General features: G+C 48.5%; 1 protein-coding gene across 2 annotated transcripts in view; it reads right to left on the bottom strand.

Annotated features, from left to right (window-relative positions):
• The window catches only part of KIF13B (kinesin family member 13B), a 225,706-nt gene that overhangs the window by 80,333 nt on the left and 127,468 nt on the right, over window positions 1–17,905 (bottom strand). For both annotated transcript variants that reach the window (XM_069728391.1, XM_069728392.1), the window contains exons 23-28: window positions 17,572–17,729; window positions 13,035–13,167; window positions 9,140–9,289; window positions 6,577–6,606; window positions 1,639–1,738; window positions 1,216–1,342 (exon numbers count right to left, since the gene is read on the bottom strand). In XM_069728391.1, coding sequence (XP_069584492.1) covers window positions 1,216–1,342; window positions 1,639–1,738; window positions 6,577–6,606; window positions 9,140–9,289; window positions 13,035–13,167; window positions 17,572–17,729 — 698 coding nt within the window. The remainder of the gene's footprint in view (window positions 1–1,215; window positions 1,343–1,638; window positions 1,739–6,576; window positions 6,607–9,139; window positions 9,290–13,034; window positions 13,168–17,571; window positions 17,730–17,905) is intronic.

The following is a 17,905-nucleotide window of genomic DNA, read 5'->3' as shown; positions in this document are numbered from 1 at the left end:
TGAGTCCCATCATGTTTTAAATGGACGACCATATGACTGATCAGCATGTTATACTACATTTCACCTGTAGTGGCCGCTGCAGGGAAATTGCACGGCTGCTGCATCCTTCCCTCCAGCGATCATTGGGGATGTATGAAGCCAGGTCAGTGTCAATATAAAAACGAATTGTCAACATAAAAGCCCAGACGATGGAGAGCAGCACTTGCCGACGTACCTGATGGGGCTACAAGTCCACAGAGCGGCTAATGTGCAGCTCCCAGATAACCAGACAATTGGAAAAACTGTACCAAAGGAAGTTCAAGAAATGGGATTTCGTGGCTGAACAGTTGCATGCAGCCGTACATCACCAAGCACAATGCTGAGTGTCAGATAGAGTGGTGTAAAGCCGCCACCACTGGACTCTAGTGATAGGTCACACTTCTCTATCTGCGTCTGATGGAGGAGTCTGGATTTGACGATTCCAGGAAGACATTACCCCCATTGTGCACGCTGTACAGATGATGGAGGAGGATAATACTATGGGCTTGTTATCAGGGGTCGGCATTGGGCCCTTCACTTCAGTGTTAGGAAATCTTAATCTTCAGTACAAGACATTGTGGACAATTGTTGCTTCAGCTTTGTGGGAACAGTTTGAGGAAGACCCTTATCTGTCCCCCATGACTGTGCCCAGTGCACAAGGTCCATACAGACATGGAGGGGAAAGAACACAGAGCCAGGACCCCCAACCTCATCCAGCACATATAATTGTGAGACTGGCCTTCCCCAATATCAGGGTCTGACCCCACAAAAGCCCTTCTGGATGAAGGGGCAAAAATTCTGAACATTTTGTAGAAATCCTTCCCAGAAGAGCAGGAGGCGATATTATCTGAGGGGCGACTCCATATTAATGTACATAGGTGTAGGATGGGAGGTCAGAGAAGCTTCTGGAGGTGATATGTGGAGGGGGCACATACTTATAATGTGTATACCCCTGAGCTGGACTGGTAAATGGCTTCTGCAGATCAAACTGGACACAGCCCATGACCATAGATTTTGTAAGATCTGCACCAGGATCACGCTTTCCTGGAGTGTCCCTGTAAGTATTAAGTGTATCAGGCTCCATTAAGCATTGATTCTATCGTACTCCTCCCTCCCTATACGAAGGATGTAAGGAAAGCTATGTTGGAGGTTATCAATGAGGGGTGTACATATTTAGCGCTGGGTCACTGTTCTCACCAATTAGCTGGTGCCCCAGGAATACCGCTGCCCGCAGAAGGCACCAGGACGGAGTTCCTCTCCTCAGTCAGAGTCAGCCTCATCTCCAGGAGCTGCGCTTCACGTTCTGAATCATCTTCGGTCTTATCTATGGAGAACAGGAAATTATCACAAGACACTACCAAATTACACTATGGAGCCATGGAGTAAATGTGGGGGTGCCACTGGCATCATGGCGTGCCAGGGGGCGATCACACATGCCAATAATACTGCATGGATGCTGGATTAAAGGGATCACTTTGTATATGCTCCAGGACTTTAGATGCCTCTTGCTAGCAGCCCTAATGGTGGAAATGACCACCGGGAATCACCCATTTATAAAAGTGTATCTATAAATCTGGCCCACCATCACCAGTCCACTATTGCAAGACGTCACATGCGCACCTTGCCTGCTGACGAGCTTCTGCAGCTGCTGATCCAAGTACTCCTGACGCTTGGTCAGAGCGTTCAACCATTTCCTCTTCAGTCTGTCCAAGTCCCGGTCCTGGAAGAAAAGAACCAAACACAACAGGTCCCCGACAGCAATAGTCTACATAATAACCTGCTGAATCACGGCCATGCGGGCCCCCACTGGATAGACTGAATCCGCTCTACCTATAACAATATGGCTCCCTGACTATCAGACTCATGGGAGATGCCACAGTTAATCTGTAGTGAGGCACCGATCGTCCGGCCTTGCAGAGTCGAGATCAGAGCCGAACTGGAGACGTTCAGCCGTGATGGCAGCTCTGTAGTCAGTTTCCAGGTCTGGGGTCAGGGAATCAAGTTTCCAGGTCTGGGGTCAGGGAATCAAGTTTCCAGGTCTGGGGTCAGGGAATCAAGTTTCCAGGTCTGGGGTCAGGGAATCAAGTTTCCAGGTCTGGGGTCAGGGAATCAAGTTTCCAGGTCTGGGGTCAGGGAATCAAGTTTCCAGGTCTGGGGTCAGGGAATCAAGTTTCCAGGTCTGGGGTCAGGGAATCAAGTTTCCTGGTCTGGGGTCAGGGAATCTAGTTTCCTGGTCTGGGGTCGGAATCAAGTTTCCTGGTCTGGGGTCAGAATAAGTTTAGGGGACTGGTCTGGGGTCTGAGCGAGATTAGGGATACTTATCTGGGATCTGAGATTGTAAGGAATTGGTCTGGGGGTCTGAACAAGTTGTGAGCCCCAAGCGATTGTAACCTTATCCCTTCCACAGTCCTGCTGATCCCGTTAGGTCACCCCATGGCTTTCTAGAGTATTTGGTGGATCTGGAATGGTCCGTTGCTCCGATCCGGCGTCTGCCTCCTCCACGCACAGGAATGTCCGGGAGTCACACCGGTGCACAATATCTATTTTGTTTCAACACGTCCTGTTCTTAGAGTCTAGATTTGTTTAAATACGGGGAGATGAGTGTGCAGATATTCTACAGAAACTGAAATAATGCACTGAAACACACAATGGGGGGACAATGATCGGATGGTTTGAGCCTTTTGTCCTCCGGGAGATAAGGAGTCACCAGGGGATTTTTAATAATTTAAGTGGACCTGTCTTTTATTTGTGCCCTCTCAATATCCTCCTCGTGTGTCAGTCTTCACTGCAGTTCTGGCATTTCATTCAGAAGCTTATCCAAGAAGTATAATTTCTCCTTGCGGAGATTGACATGCTAAGCATGCCGATATGAGGAGACTTAAAGCCGCAATGCTCCTCTGGGTAATATGCTAATTATGCAAATTGTCTCCTAAGAGAGGAAGAGAGCTAGAACTCTAGTGCCACCTATTGGAAGGTAGCAATCCTACAAGTCAATGTTGACCCTTTAACGAGCCTTGTCACATGACTTAGGATAATAGCATAATTAGCATATTACCCAGAGGAGCATTGCGGCTTTAATGCTTATAACGTGCACCGACGTGTACAGAGACATACGCCTCTTACTTCTAGCACGGTGACTGGCAGCATTATGTCAGTGCACGAAGCCCCCTGGGTGGGCCCGCGCTCCTCGCATTTTAAAGGACCCTTGGAGGAACATTTCCAGTTTTAGTAATTGGGTGGCAGTAAATAAATCCCAGATCAAACACTGACAGGGTCGATAAAAACGTGAAGCAGCATTAATGATCTGTAAATGTGGAAGGCCTTGAAGGCCGAGGAATCACACGGGGGAGAGAGCGTCAGGAGCGGAGTGAATGACACGAGCCATAAAATACTGGATTATGACTGTCCTAAAATGTGCAGAGAGAAGAAATGGTCGTAAACCGGGGGTGCAGCCGGGCCGAGGAGCCTGGTGGCACAGAACCAAGCCCGACAAGGTTACTGCAAAGTCGCTCATGTAATGGCGTCGTCTCATAATGACGGGATGAGGTGGGTGAGGCAGTATAGCGGAAACTTATGCCGAAGCGCAGTACATTTGTTCCTGTCCCCTTTAATGTAGTACCCTGCGTGCAGAATTATTAGGTAAGTTGTATTTTGATCACATGATACTTTTTATACACGTCGTCCTACTCCAAGCTGTTCAGGCCTGAGAGCCAACTACCAATGAAGTAGATCAGATGATGTGCATCTCTGTAATGAGGAGGGGTGTTGTCTAATGACATCAGAACCCTATATAAGGTGTGCTTAATTATTAGGCAACTTCCTTTCCTTTGGCAAAATGGGTCAGAAGAGAGATTTGACGGCTTTAAAAAGTCCAAAATTGTGAGATGTCTTGCAGAGGGATGCGGCAGTCTTGAAATTGCCAAACTTTTGAAGCGTGATCACCGAACAATCAAGCGTTTCATGGCAAATAGCCAACAGGGTCGCAAGAAGCGTGTTGGGCAAAAAAGGCGCAAAATAACTGCCCATGAATTGAGGAAAATCAAGCGTGAAGCTGCCAAGATCCCATTTGCCACCAGTTTTGCCATATTTCAGAGCTGCAACGTTACTGGAGTAACAAAAAGCACAAGGTGTGCGATACTCAGGGACATGGCCAAGGTAAGGAAGTCTGAAAAACGACCAGCTGTGAACAAGAAACATAGGATAAAACATCAAGACTGGGCCAAGAAATATCTTAAGACTGACTCTTCATAGGTTTTATGGACTGATGAAATGAGAGTGACTCTTGATGGGCCTGATGGATGGGCCAGAGGCTGGATCAGTAAAGGGCAGAGAGCTCCACTCCGACTCAGACGCCAGCAAGGTGGAGGTGGGGACTGGTCTGGGCTAGTATCATCAAAGATGAACTTGTGGGACCTTTTCGGGTTGAGGATGGAGTGAAGCTCAACTCCCAGACCTACTGCCAGTTTCTGGAAGACTTCCTCAAGCAGTGGTACAGGAGGAAGTCGGTATCATTCAATAAAAACATGATTTTCATGCAGGACAATGCTCCATCACATGCCTCCAACTACTCCACAGCGTGGCTGACCAGTAAAGGTCTCAAAGAAGAAAAAAATAATGGCATGGCCCCCTTGTTCACCTGATCTGAACCCCATAGAGAACCTGTGGTCCCTCATAAAATGTGAGATCTACAGGGAGGGAGAACAGTCCACCTCTCGGAGCAGTGTCTGGAGGCTGTGGTGGCTGCTGCACCCAATGTTGGTCGTAAACAGATCAAGCAACTGACAGAATCTATGGATGGAGGCTGCTGAGTGTCATCATAAATTACTAATACTAATATTGCACAGTATAAGTAGTTACATTGCACTCAAACCCAAGATATATAAGTGCAAATAGTGCTATAATAATACAACATACCAAAATAGGGCTATAAAGTGCAAAAAAAAATGCCAATACAAAATGGATTGCCAGCATATACCAATATTGCACAAAAAATAATAACTTTCCACTTGAGCACAAAATATAATAATGCAGCTAGTGCTACAAGCAAAACTATAAAGTGCAAAAAGTGCCAGTACTAATAAACCACTATTATACTGTGCAATATTAGTCTGCACTATTTGCACTTTGCTTTGGATTGTTTACAATTATACAATTTGTGTCACACGCATTATTCAACATTTGTTGCATATTTTTTGTGTTTTTTTTTGTTCTTTTGATTTTTATTGTATCAAATTGTTGCACAAATTTTTGTCATTTTGCACAACATTTTTCCACATAATTTTGCACTGTGGTTGTTATATATTGAACTTCTTTTTTAATTTTTATTTTTATTTTGTGCAAGTATCGAGTAGTGCTGGGATATGTCATATGAGTGTGGGGGTTAATAATCTATTTTGAATATTTTGGTTGGTGTCCTATCATACTATTATATTGTGCTCATTATTTATCAGCTATATTTTGTGTGTATTAGTTTTTTTACTTTATAATATTTTTAATAAAAATTATTTTATACGGTGTCTTTTGTTGCACTTTTTATTTGGGATGATTTACGGGTCAGATGCCTGGTAGACAGGGTCAGATGCCTGGTAGACAGGGTCAGATGCCTGGTAGACAGGGTCAGATGCCTGGTAGACAGGGTCAGATGCCTGGTAGACAGGGTCAGATGCCTGGTAGACAGGGTCAGATGTCTGGTAGACAGGGTCAGATGTCTGGTAGACAGGGTCAGATGTCTGGTAGACAGGGTCAGATGCCTGGTAGACAGGGTCAGATGCCTGGTAGACAGGGTCAGATGCCTGGTAGACAGGGTCAGATGCCTGGTAGACAGGGTCAGATGCCTGGTAGACAGGGTCAGATGCCTGGTAGACAGGGTCAGATGCCTGGTAGACAGGGTCAGATGTCTGGTAGACAGGGTCAGATGTCTGGTAGACAGGGTCAGATGTCTGGTAGACAGGGTCAGATGTCTGGTAGACAGGGTCAGATGCCTGGTAGACAGGGTCAGATGCCTGGTAGACAGGGTCAGATGTCTGGTAGACAGGGTCAGATGTCTGGTAGACAGGGTCAGATGTCTGGTAGACAGGGTCAGATGTCTGGTAGACAGGGTCAGATGTCTGGTAGACAGGGTCAGATGCCTGGTAGACAGGGTCAGATGCCTGGTAGACAGGGTCAGATGTCTGGTAGACAGGGTCAGATGTCTGGTAGACAGGGTCAGATGTCTGGTAGACAGGGTCAGATGTCTGGTAGACAGGGTCAGATGTCTGGTAGACAGGGTCAGATGTCTGGTAGACAGGGTCAGATGTCTGGTAGACAGGGTCAGATGTCTGGTAGACAGGGTCAGATGTCTGGTAGACAGGGTCAGATGTCTGGTAGACAGGGTCAGATGTCTGGTCGCCCGGGTCAGATGTCTGGTCTACCAAGTCAATGATTTGGTCGCCATTGTGACCTGGTTTTACCAACCTGATTCAAAACAAAGGACAGATATTAGAGTAAAGCGTCCCGAAATGTCCGAAGTGTTTGGTGTACGGTGAACTAAGGCATATGAGGAGATAGAGAAATATTTACCTGGTAGCTGTCAATATCTTCTCCACCATCCTGCAAGACAAAATATAGAGGTGGAGAGATAAAAAGAGACATAGTGTCTTGTGAAGGTATTCACCCCCAGTTGGCATTTTTCGCATTTTGCTACCTCACAACCTGGAATTTCACTATTGCTTTTGAGGGTTTACATCAGATCATGTAAAGAACATATGCCTACAACTGTGAGCATTTCTTTTTATTTTGAAGCAAACAACAAATCGAAAAAAATAACTGAAAACTTGAGTGTGCAAAACTATTCACCCCCCTTAAGTCAGTACTTTGTAGAGCCTCCTTCTGCAGCAATTACAGCTGCAAGTCACTTGGGATAAGTCTCGATCAGCTTTCCACATCTGGCCACTGGGATTTTTGCCTCACCCTCAAGGCAAAATTGCTCCAGCTCCTTCACATTAGATGGTTTCCTCTGGTGAACAGCGATCTTCACGTCTGACCACAGATTCTCCATTGGATTAAGGTCTGGGCTTTGACTAGTCCACTCCACAACATTTACACATTTCCCCTTAAAGGAAACCTGTCACCCCGAAAATCGCGGGTGGGGTAAGCCCACCGGCATCAGGGGCTTATCTGTAGCATTCTGTAATGCTGTAGATAAGCCCCCGATGTTACCTGAAAGAGGAGAAAAAGACTTTAGATTATACTCACCCAGGGGCGGTCCCGCTGCTGGTCAGGTCAGATGGGCGCCTCTGGTCCGCTGCGGCGCCTCCCATCTTCATTACAAGACATCCTCTAATGATCTTCAGCCACGGTTCCAGCGCAGGCGTACTTTGCTCTGCCCTGTTGAGGGCAGAGGATAGTACTGCAGTGCGCAGGCGCCGGAAAGGTCAGAGGCCCGGCGCCTGCGCACTGCAGTACTTTGTCTGCCCTCAACAGGGCAGAGCAAAGTACGCCTGCGCCGGAGCCGAAGATCAGAAGAGGACGTCTTGTAATGAAGATGGGAGGCGCCGGAGCGGACCAGAGACGCCCATCTGACCGGACCAGCAGCGGGACCGCCCCTGGGTGAGTATAATATAACGTCTTTTTCTCCTCTTTCAGGTAACATCAGGGGCTTATCTACAGAATTACAGAATGCTGTAGATAAGCCCCTGATGCCGGTGGGCTTACCTCACCCGCGAAATTCGGGGTGACAGGTTCCCTTTAAACCACTCGAGTGTTGGTTTAGCAGTATGTCTTGTTGGAAGGTGAACCTCTGTCCCAGTCTCAAATTACTGACAGACTGAAATAGGTTTTGTTTAAGATTATCCTGGTGTTTAGGACCATCCATCTTCCCCTCGGCTCAGACCATTTTTGCCTGTCGCTGCTGACAAAAAACATACCCACAGCATGGTGCTGCCACCACCATGTTTCACTGTGAGGACGGTGTTCTTGGCGTGATGACCTGTGTTCGTTTGGCACCAGACATAGCTTTTACCTTGGTGGCGAAAAAGTTAAACTTTGGTCTCATCTGACCACAGCACCTTCCTCCATACATTTGGGGAGTCTCCGATATGTCTTATTGACAAACACAAAACAAGCCTTACAATTTGAGTGACATTACCTAGAACTAGACGTCCCTCAAAAAATGATGAAAAGACAAGATGAGAATTGAACCGGGAGACTACCAAGAGGCTGACAGTAACATTAAAGGAGCTGCAGGAATTTCTGACCAGTCCTCATTGTGTCCTGCATGCGACTACAATCTCCTGTATTCCTCATACTGTATGTGTGGTCTGTGGGGTTGGATGTCAAGATCATAGATTTGACTTACAAATAAAAACATCCAAGCCCGGCTATATTTTGTTAAAACCTCTATCAAGTCTGCTAAAAACAGGAAACGTGTTATGGTCGGATGAGATAGAGGTTGAACTTTTTGGCCATAATTAGAAAAGGTGCAAAACAAATGCTGAGCATCTTCAACAGAACACCATTCCCACAGTGAGGCATGGTGGAGGCCGCACAGTGCTGAAACTGGGCCTTTAGTCAAAGTGGAGGGAATTATGAACAATTCCAATTATCAATCGGTTTTGCAACAAAACTTTCAGGTCTCTGCTAAAAAGGAATTTCCCCTTTCAGAACCACAAGTGACCTCCAAAACTACAAAAGAATGGCTTCTCTAGAAAAATCACAGTTTTGGAATGGCCCAGCCTGATTCCACACGTGAACCCAAGTGACAATCTATGGATGACCTGAGGAGGGCGATGTACACAGGAGATGCCCCCTGTAATCTGACAGATATGGTGCTACTGCAAGGAAGATGGGACAAAGATCACCAATTCTAGGTGTGCTTTGGGACGTCAACAAAATATTAATTTAAGGGTGTGACTATTTATACAACCACATCATTTTACTTTATTTTTCTTTGAGATTTCAGTTTATTTCTCAATGGATTTGTGCAGATTATGGGCGACATTAAAGGTGGAAAAAGTTCTGAAATTATTATGTCTTCTTGCAGGGGTGTGTAGACTTTTTACATCCTCTGTAGATACAAGATAGATTAACAGATATGAAATCGATGGCTAGGAGATTGATCCATAGATAACATGACATCTCTCACCTGATGATGCACATCTTGCCCCTTGCCGGTCTTGGCGTGCACTATTTTCACGCACCCCACGGACACGGACAGTATGGAGTCCTCTATTAGTGGTAGTGTTCCCGAGTCTTGTACGGATCGCACCTCCACCTGCAGACGCCGAGATTGCCCCTGTGCGGAGAAGGACACAGACATATTACACTGCAGCCCTGTGCTGGAAATAAGCCAGGAATTATCAATGATTCTGGATTATCAGATGTCAGATTACTGGATATTATCTATTCAAATAGGACGGCCGGATTGGAAAAGCCAAACCTAAGTTGTGTCATGTGAAGATCACCTGTGCTGGGACTTATGTCCCATGTGCCCCTCTGTTGGGTGGTGTAGGGGCAGATGACGGCATGTTTTGGGTGGTGTAGGGGCAGGTGACGGCACGTTTTAGGTGGTGTAGAGGCAGATGACGGCACGTTTTGGGTGGTGTAGAGGCAGACGACGGCATGTTTTGGGTGGTGTAGGGACAGATGACGGCAGGTTTTGGGTGGTGTAGGGGCAGATGACGGCAGGTTTTGGGTGGTGTAGGGGCAGATGACGGCAGGTTTTGGGTGGAGTAGGGGCAGATGACGGCAGGTTTTGGGTGGTGTAGGGGCAAGATGACGGCAGGTTTTGGGTGGAGTAGGGGCAGATGACGGCAGGTTTTGGGTGGTGTTGGGGCAGATGACGGCAGGTTTTGGGTGGTGTAGAGGCAGATGACGGCAGGTTTTGGGTGGTGTAAGGGCAGATGACGGCACGTTTTGGGAGGTGTAGGGGCAGATCATGGCAGGTTTTGGGTGGTGTAGGGGCAGATGACGGCAGGTTTTGGGTGATGTAGGGGCAGATGACGGCAGGTTTTGGGTGATGTAGGGGCAGATGGCGGCAGGTTTTGGGTGTAGGGGCAGATGGCGGCAGGTTTTGGGTGTAGGGGCAGATGGCGGCAGGTTTTGGGTGTAGGGGCAGATGGCGGCAGGTTTAGGGTGATGTAGGGGCAGATGGCGGCAGGTTTTGGGTGGTGTAGGGGCAAATGACGGCAGGTTTTGGGTGGTGTAGGGGCAGATCACGGCCGGTTTTGGGTGGTGTAGGGGCAGATGACGGCAGGTTTTGGGTGGTGCAGGGGCAGATGACGGCAGGTTGTGGGTGGTGTAGGGGCAGATGACGGCAGGTTTTGGGTGGTGTAGGGGCAGATCACGGCAGGTTTTGGGTGGTGTAGGGGCAGATCACGGCCGGTTTTGGGTGGTGCAGGGGCAGATGACGGCAGGTTTTGGGTGGTGCAGGGGCAGATCACGGCCGGTTTTGGGTGGTGTAGGGGCAGATGACGGCAGGTTTTGGGGTCACAGCTGACATATCAGTGAGCGCCTCTATTACGGCGCTGACACGGAGCCGTACAGGAATGTTTCTTCCCACGGAGAGGCGGCTAATGTGAATTACTGGCTAATTAGCTCTAAACTTTAGGGAAAAATTAACAAAATAGCGCAGACAGTAATTGTAGCAACAAGGTGAGGGAAATTGGTTATTACCGAGCTGGGGAGCAATTAGCCGCGGCTCAGACGTTTCCTGGCAGCTCCTGGGAGAGTCGTTCACTGCGCGCGCGTCTAATCCTCCGCTCCGGCAACAAACACAGGTAAACGATTCCCTCATTACCTCCATTACTGCTGCCACTCAGCAAATTCATTACCCTGGTAAGGAGCTACAGACAGGAGGAGAGGGCTAATCAGGGGTATCGTCCGCTCTGCTGACTCCGAGGACGATAGCTGGCATGAACGTCATCTCCGAACAACTAATCCCCACAACTGAAGAAAATACTAATAAACTTCCTACAATCCAGAATCTGATAGCTGCCGAATTATCAGAGGAATATAGAAAACTATAGAAACTACTTAACGAGCGTCCGACACATCAGAGTCAGCAGCTGCGCTGTCAGAGACGTCCGGACCCCCATAGATGGTGATCGTCTGGGGGTCGGAGGGGATAAGAGGGAACCACAGAGTCTTATCCAGAGCAGAAGTGCCGTGGATTTAGGGACTCAGAAGGCCGAATCTGCCAGGAGCTGGGGATAATATGGCAGCGCCACATACAAGGAAAGTAACAAAAACCAAAGCCAACATGAGAGCGCACTGCCATTCCTAATAAGGTCCCATGTAGAAAAATATCTTAGAAAAAAAAAAAACATTTTGAAGTTCTCGTTAGTCAGAGAAGTGTGATAAACGGGCACATTTTTTTTTGCTTTGAATTTTACCCCCTAAAAAGCAAAACATAAAAAAATTGAGAAAAATTAGGACCAAGTATCATAATAAAAAAAATTTATATATTTCAATAGTGGCAAAGGGTGGCCGGCTGAAGGGTGGCCGGATGAGCCGCAGCAGGGCAAAGGGGGGCCGGCCGAGCCGCAGCAGGGCAAAGGGGGGCCGGCTGAGCCGCAGTAGGGCGAAGGGAGGCCAGGCTGAGCCGCAGCAGGGCGAAGGGAGGCCAGGCTGAGCCGCAGCAGTGCGAAGGGGGGCGGGCTGAGCCGCAGCAGGGCGAAGGGAGGCCAGGCTGAGCCGCAGCAGGGCGAAGGGGGGCCAGGCTGAGCAGCAGCAGTGCGAAGGGGGGCGGGCTGAGCCGCAGCAGGGCGAAGGGGGGCCGTATGAGCCGCAGCAGGGCAAAGGGGGGCCGTATGAGCCGCAGTAGGGCGAAGGGAGGCCAGGCTGAGCCGCAGCAGGGCGAAGGGAGGCCAGGCTGAGCCGCAGCAGGGCTAAGGGAGGCCAGGCTGAGCCGCAGCAGGGCAAAGGGAGGCCAGGCTGAGCCGCAGCAGGGCGAAGGGGGGCCAGGCTGAGCAGCAGCAGTGCGAAGGGGGGCGGGCTGAGCCGCAGCAGGGCGAAGGGGGGCCGTATGAGCCGCAGCAGGGCAAAGGGTGGCCAGGCCAAGCCGCAGCAGGGCGAAGGGGGGCCAGGCCGAGCCGCAGCAGGGCGAAGGGGGGCCAGGCCGAGCCGCAGCAGGGCGAAGGGGGGCCAGGCCGAGCCGCAGCAGGGCGAAGGGGGGCCAGGCCGAGCCGCAGCAGGGCGAAGGGGGGCCGGCCGAGCCGCAGCAGGGGGAAGGGGGGCCGGCCGAGCCGCAGCAGGGCGAAGGGGGGCCGGCCGAGCCGCAGCAGGGCGAAGGGGGGCCGGCCGAGCCGCAGCAGGGCGAAGGGGGGCCGGCCGAGCCGCAGCAGGGCGAAGGGGGGCCGGCCGAGCCGCAGCAGGGCGAAGGGGGGCCGGCCGAGCCGCAGCAGGGCGAAGGGGGGCCGGCCGAGCCGCAGCAGGGCGAAGGGGGGCCGGCCGAGCCGCAGCAGGGCGAAGGGGGGCCGGCCGAGCCGCAGCAGGGCGAAGGGTGGCCGGCCGAGCCGCAGCAGGGCAAAGATCCTTCTGGAAAATCTGCGTTCATTGAAGGCAGATTTTCCCTTTACTGAAACAGGAGAAGAGAGCTGGTGCTTACAGAGTTCTATGGAGGGGAAGGAGCTGCAAGCTCCATAGAACTTTATGAGCACCAACTGTTATATCCTATCTCAGTAATGGGAAAGTTTGTGTTCAGTCCAGGAGGAGAAAAGTTGATTTTTCTGATGAGAATCTTTTTAATATATCTTATTTTCACCTGTACTATTAAACACTGGGTACTGTTTAGGAATTCAGTTCCTATAATGATCTACAAAACACTCAAAGATGTCTTAAAGGGGTTGTCCCAACTTAGAAAGTTATCACCGATCCACAGGAAAGCTGGTAACTTGCTAAAAGCTGAGGGTCCTACCGCTCAGACTAACAAAGCAGTGTTACCCTTAGAGCATCCAAAGAGTTTAACAGTAACTAGTGCCGTAACCGGTCTAAAGCAGCAGTGGGCAGCATGGAGCAGACCAGATATTTGGGTGTAGTACCTGTCTCAGCTGGTAGATGCCTCCTGTCTGAACATCTTTGGCCGGGATGACTTCCACAGGACAGAACTCTCCATTTTCATTCAGTTCTAAGATCTGGATCCACAATTCAACCTTCCGGGTGACCTCACTCCATCTGAAAACATGGATGGATATAGTAAAAAAAAAAATGTACATTTCCCGTTTACCGCGGCTCACTTTTCAGCTTTGCGCTACAGACGGAGCCAGAACGAGCAGAGTCATTTCATTATGATTTTAGGGAGTGTGAATTAAAAGGTGCTATCCATTACCCTAACTCCTTTGTGACATCCACAGTATGTACATGTGTGATGGATGCTGCGTGAATGTGTGTAAAATGGATTCAGAATCTGACCCAGTACTATACGCACACACCGCTCGGGGCCTACTAAAAGCTTCTGCAGCCACCATCCCATTACAAGTCCAGTTTAAATAGATAATTAAGGCTTTTTTTTTCTCTTTAATCACGTTCAAGGGCATAAGGACAGCGGTGTGTGACTGCGACCAGGCCCGTGGTCCTTGGACACACACTCAGCTGAAAAGTATTATGGAGCGGAAAGCAGTCGGCTCCCTGAAAGCCCTCCAGGATGAGGCCAGGACGGGGACATTATTACAGGATGGGAGCCAGGACGGGGACATTATTACAGGATGGGAGCCAGGATGGGGACATTATTACAGGATGGGTGCCAGGACGGGGACATTATTACAGGATGAGGCCAGCACGGGGACATTATTACAGGATGGGAGCCAGGACGGGGACATTATTACAGAATGGGAGCCAGGACGGGGGACATTGTTACAGGATGAGGCCAGCACGGGGACATTATTACAGGATGGGAGCCAGGACGGGGACATTATTACAGAATGGGAGCCAGGATGGGGACATTATTACAGGATGGGAGCCAGGATGGGGACATTATTACAGGATGGGAGCCAGGACGGGGACATTATTACAGGATGGGAGCCAGGACGGGGACATTATTACAGAATGGGAGCCAGGACGGGGGACATTGTTACAGGATGGGTGCCAGGACGGGGGACATTATTACAGGATGAGGCCAGCACGGGGACATTATTACAGGATGGGAGCCAGGATGGGGACATTATTACAGGATGGGAGCCAGGATGGGGACATTATTACAGGATGGGAGCCAGGACGGGGGACATTGTTACAGGATGAGGCCAGCACGGGGACATTATTACAGGATGGGAGCCAGGACGGGGACATTATTACAGAATGGGAGCCAGGATGGGGACATTATTACAGGATGAGGCCAGCACGGGGACATTATTACAGGATGGGAGCCAGGACGGGGACATTATTACAGAATGGGAGCCAGGACGGGGGACATTGTTACAGGATGGGTGCCAGGACGGGGGACATTATTACAGGATGGAAGCCAGGACGGGGGACATTATTACAGGATGGGAGGCAGGACGGGGACATTATTACAGGATGGGAGGCAGGACGGGGACATTATTACAGGATGGGAGCCAGGACGGGGGACATTATTACAAGATTACAAGAAGAGATCCAGGACGATGGACATTATTACAGGATGTGAGCCAGGACAGGGAATATTATTACAGGATGGGAGCCAGGACGGGGAACATTATTACAGGATAGGAGCCAGGACGGGGACATTATTACAGGATGGGAGCCAGGACGGGGGACATTATTACAGGATGGGAGCCAGGACGGGGGACATTATTACAGGACTAGATTGTGGCCCGATTCTAACGCATCGGGTATTCTAGAATATGCATGTCCCCAAAACTGGGTTTTACGGGTCTTCATTCTGCTCTTTGGCACTGATGTCCAGTACATATATATAGTAGTTTTTTGTGTACTAGTATGGGTAGTTGTTAGGCTCTATATAGCCTCCCCTATATTTCAGGCTACGTTTGTGGAGTCTCCCTACCACTGTTGTATTCTACCTAGCAGAGTTGCACACACGTGTGTGCTGTATCGCCCATGATTTGCTTGTTTGCATTTACTGTTTTGGAAGGCACTTTACCTTGTGCCTTTATGTATGTGCATATCCCTTTGTATGTGTTCTGTTTTTTTTATCATACACCTTATCCTCATATTTTGTATGTATGTTCTATTGATTTGTGTTTAATAAAATTTATTGACTTTTTATGGTAATCTTGTGTATTATATGTATTTGTTTTGGGGCATGATGCTCTTTTGAATTTATAGGTTTATATTATTGGGGAGTCTTTGCCCCTTAGTATCCCCGGTGGAATGCAATGGGCATGTCCTATAGAAGGGATTTATCTACTATTCATCACGTCCTTAGTGTTGGTTTTTGTTTTGATAATATGCATGTCCCCGTAGTATGTGGACAATGATGATTCCAGAATTCGCGGCAGACTGTGCCCGTCGCTGATTGGTCGAGGCAACCTTTATGACATCATCGTCGCCATGGCAACCATTATGACATCATCATCGCTGTGCCCGTTGGCCTGGCGGCCTCGACCAATCAGAGACGCGGGATGTCTACGTCCTTTATGACATCATCGTCACTGTGCCCGTCGCTGATTGGTCGAGGCCACCAGGCCTCGACCAATCAGAGACGCGGGATTTCTACGTCGATGCTGTGCCCGTCTCTGATTGGGGACATTATTACAGGATGGGAGCCAGGACTGGGACATTATTACAGGATGGGAGCCAGGACGATGGACATTATTACAGGATGTGGGCCACGTCGGGGGACATTATTACAGGATATGGGCCAAGATGGGGGACATTATTACAGGATGTGGTCCAGGACGGGGAATATTATTACAGGGTGGGGACAAGGACAGGGTACGTTATTACAGAATGGGGCCATTATTACAAGATGAGGACCAGGACATGGGATATTAGTTCACAATGGGGGCACGGACGGGCAGCATTATTACAGAATGAAAGCCAGGGTGAGATACATCATTGCAGGATGGTAGCCAGGAAGGGGAACATTATTACAGGATGGGGGCCAAATCAGAGAGCATTGCTATAGAAAAGAGGAAAAACGGAGGACATTATTAACAGGATGGAGGCCAGGATGTTGGACATTATTACTATTACTGTGCAGACGCCAAAATGAGGAACATGCATTTTTAGTAGAAAGTGAAGGACGTTATTACTGTATGGGGGCCATAGAGTACTACTGTGATGGGGTTCACAAAGGGAGACAACACTACTGATTTATATTTATTTTTTGTAGACACTGTTACTATTGGGAAAAACAAAAGTGAGGTCCTGTTCCTGTGCAGGGCACCAGGGTGGTATTATTGCACTTTTCTTCTTCATCTGATGTAGTGTAGAGTTAGGGGTGGGCGCTGAAGAAGTGATCAGTCATACATGTCTGTGTGTTATTTTCTGGAGAGACGAGACCTTGTTGGAAAAATCTTAACAGTCTGCGTCGGATGAAGAACAAAAAGCAAAAATGAATGATTTCATTAGGAAACTGTATGACTACTATATAAAAGAATTACTTAGAAAATTATCTTATTGCTGCACTTTCTATGTGATTCTACACTGCTCAAAAAAGCTAAAGGGAACACTAAAATCCCACATCCTAGATATCACTGAATGAAATATTCCAGTCACAAATATTTATTCGTTACATAGTGGAATGTGTTGAGAACAATAAAATATAAAAATAATCAATGTAAATCAAAAGGAATATCCTATGGAAGTCTGGATTTGGAATGATGCTCAAAATCAAAGAGAAAAATGAAGTTACAGGCTGATCCAACTTCAGTGGAAATGCCTCAACACAAGGAAAAGATGCTCAGTAGTGTGTTGTTGCCCTCCTACGGCCCCTTCCACGTCTCCTGGTGTACCCGCCTGTCTCCTGTTATCTGCTCCATGCTCTGGACACTGTGCTACCCTTCTTATCACAGCTCGCATTGATGTGCCATCCTGGATGAGCTGCACTACCTGAGCCACCTCTGTGGGTTGTAGACGCCGCTTCATGCTACTGTACCTCTAGGGGTGAGAGCAATGACAAAATGCAAAAGTGACCAAAACATCATCCAAAAAGGATGAGAACAGAGAAATGGTCTGTGATCACCCCCTGAAGAACCGCTCCTTTATAGGGGTTGTATTGCTAATTGTGGATCATTTCTATCTATCTCTTGTCTATTCCATTTGCACAAAAGCAGGAGAAATTGAGCAACAATTGGTGTTGCTTCATGACTGGACAGGTTGATTTCCCAAAGGTGCGATTGATATGGAGTTGCACTGTGTTGTTTAAGTGCTCCCTTTATTTTTTTGAGCAGTTTATATTTTATCTATGTTTAGGATCTAAAATGTTACAGGGGCCCATGAAAATAACCAATATGCTGTTGGGGGCTCAGGTCCATATTTTGCACCTGTGTCCCAGTTATTCCACCATAAAGCGCATACATGTAGACAATATAAAAAGAACCTATGTGCCTCCAAGAAGACCACCTCCACTACCCCACCAAGAGCCACTATCAGGGGTAGAAAAAAAAACAAATTACACAGGTGATAAATATCCCGGCTCACCTATCTCGTAAGCTGCGCGTTTTCGCCTGGATTATACCCAGGTCCCACAAGGCCGGATTCTTACGAGGGTCGTTCGTTTTGTGTCCATAAACTTCAATGGCCAAAGCTCCTTCGGCTAAATATTCCAAGAAATCTTCCGTGATGCCAACTGAAAACTCCTAATGGGCAAGAGATAGATGACGTGAATGAGGGCGAGAATGTATCTGCCAAGGCCTATGACATGCGGCGTGCTGCTGCACAGGGAACAGCCGGCCTCCTCTCCTGTGCAGCAGGCCTGAATCTGCCTGGAACAATTACAATACCTGATGATTAGAGATATGATCTGGTCACAACT

The sequence above is a fragment of the Ranitomeya imitator genome, chromosome 5 (genome assembly GCF_032444005.1).
Source record: "Ranitomeya imitator isolate aRanImi1 chromosome 5, aRanImi1.pri, whole genome shotgun sequence".
NCBI classification, from domain to species: domain Eukaryota; kingdom Metazoa; phylum Chordata; class Amphibia; order Anura; family Dendrobatidae; genus Ranitomeya; species Ranitomeya imitator.
This window is presented reverse-complemented; position numbering and strand designations above follow the sequence as displayed.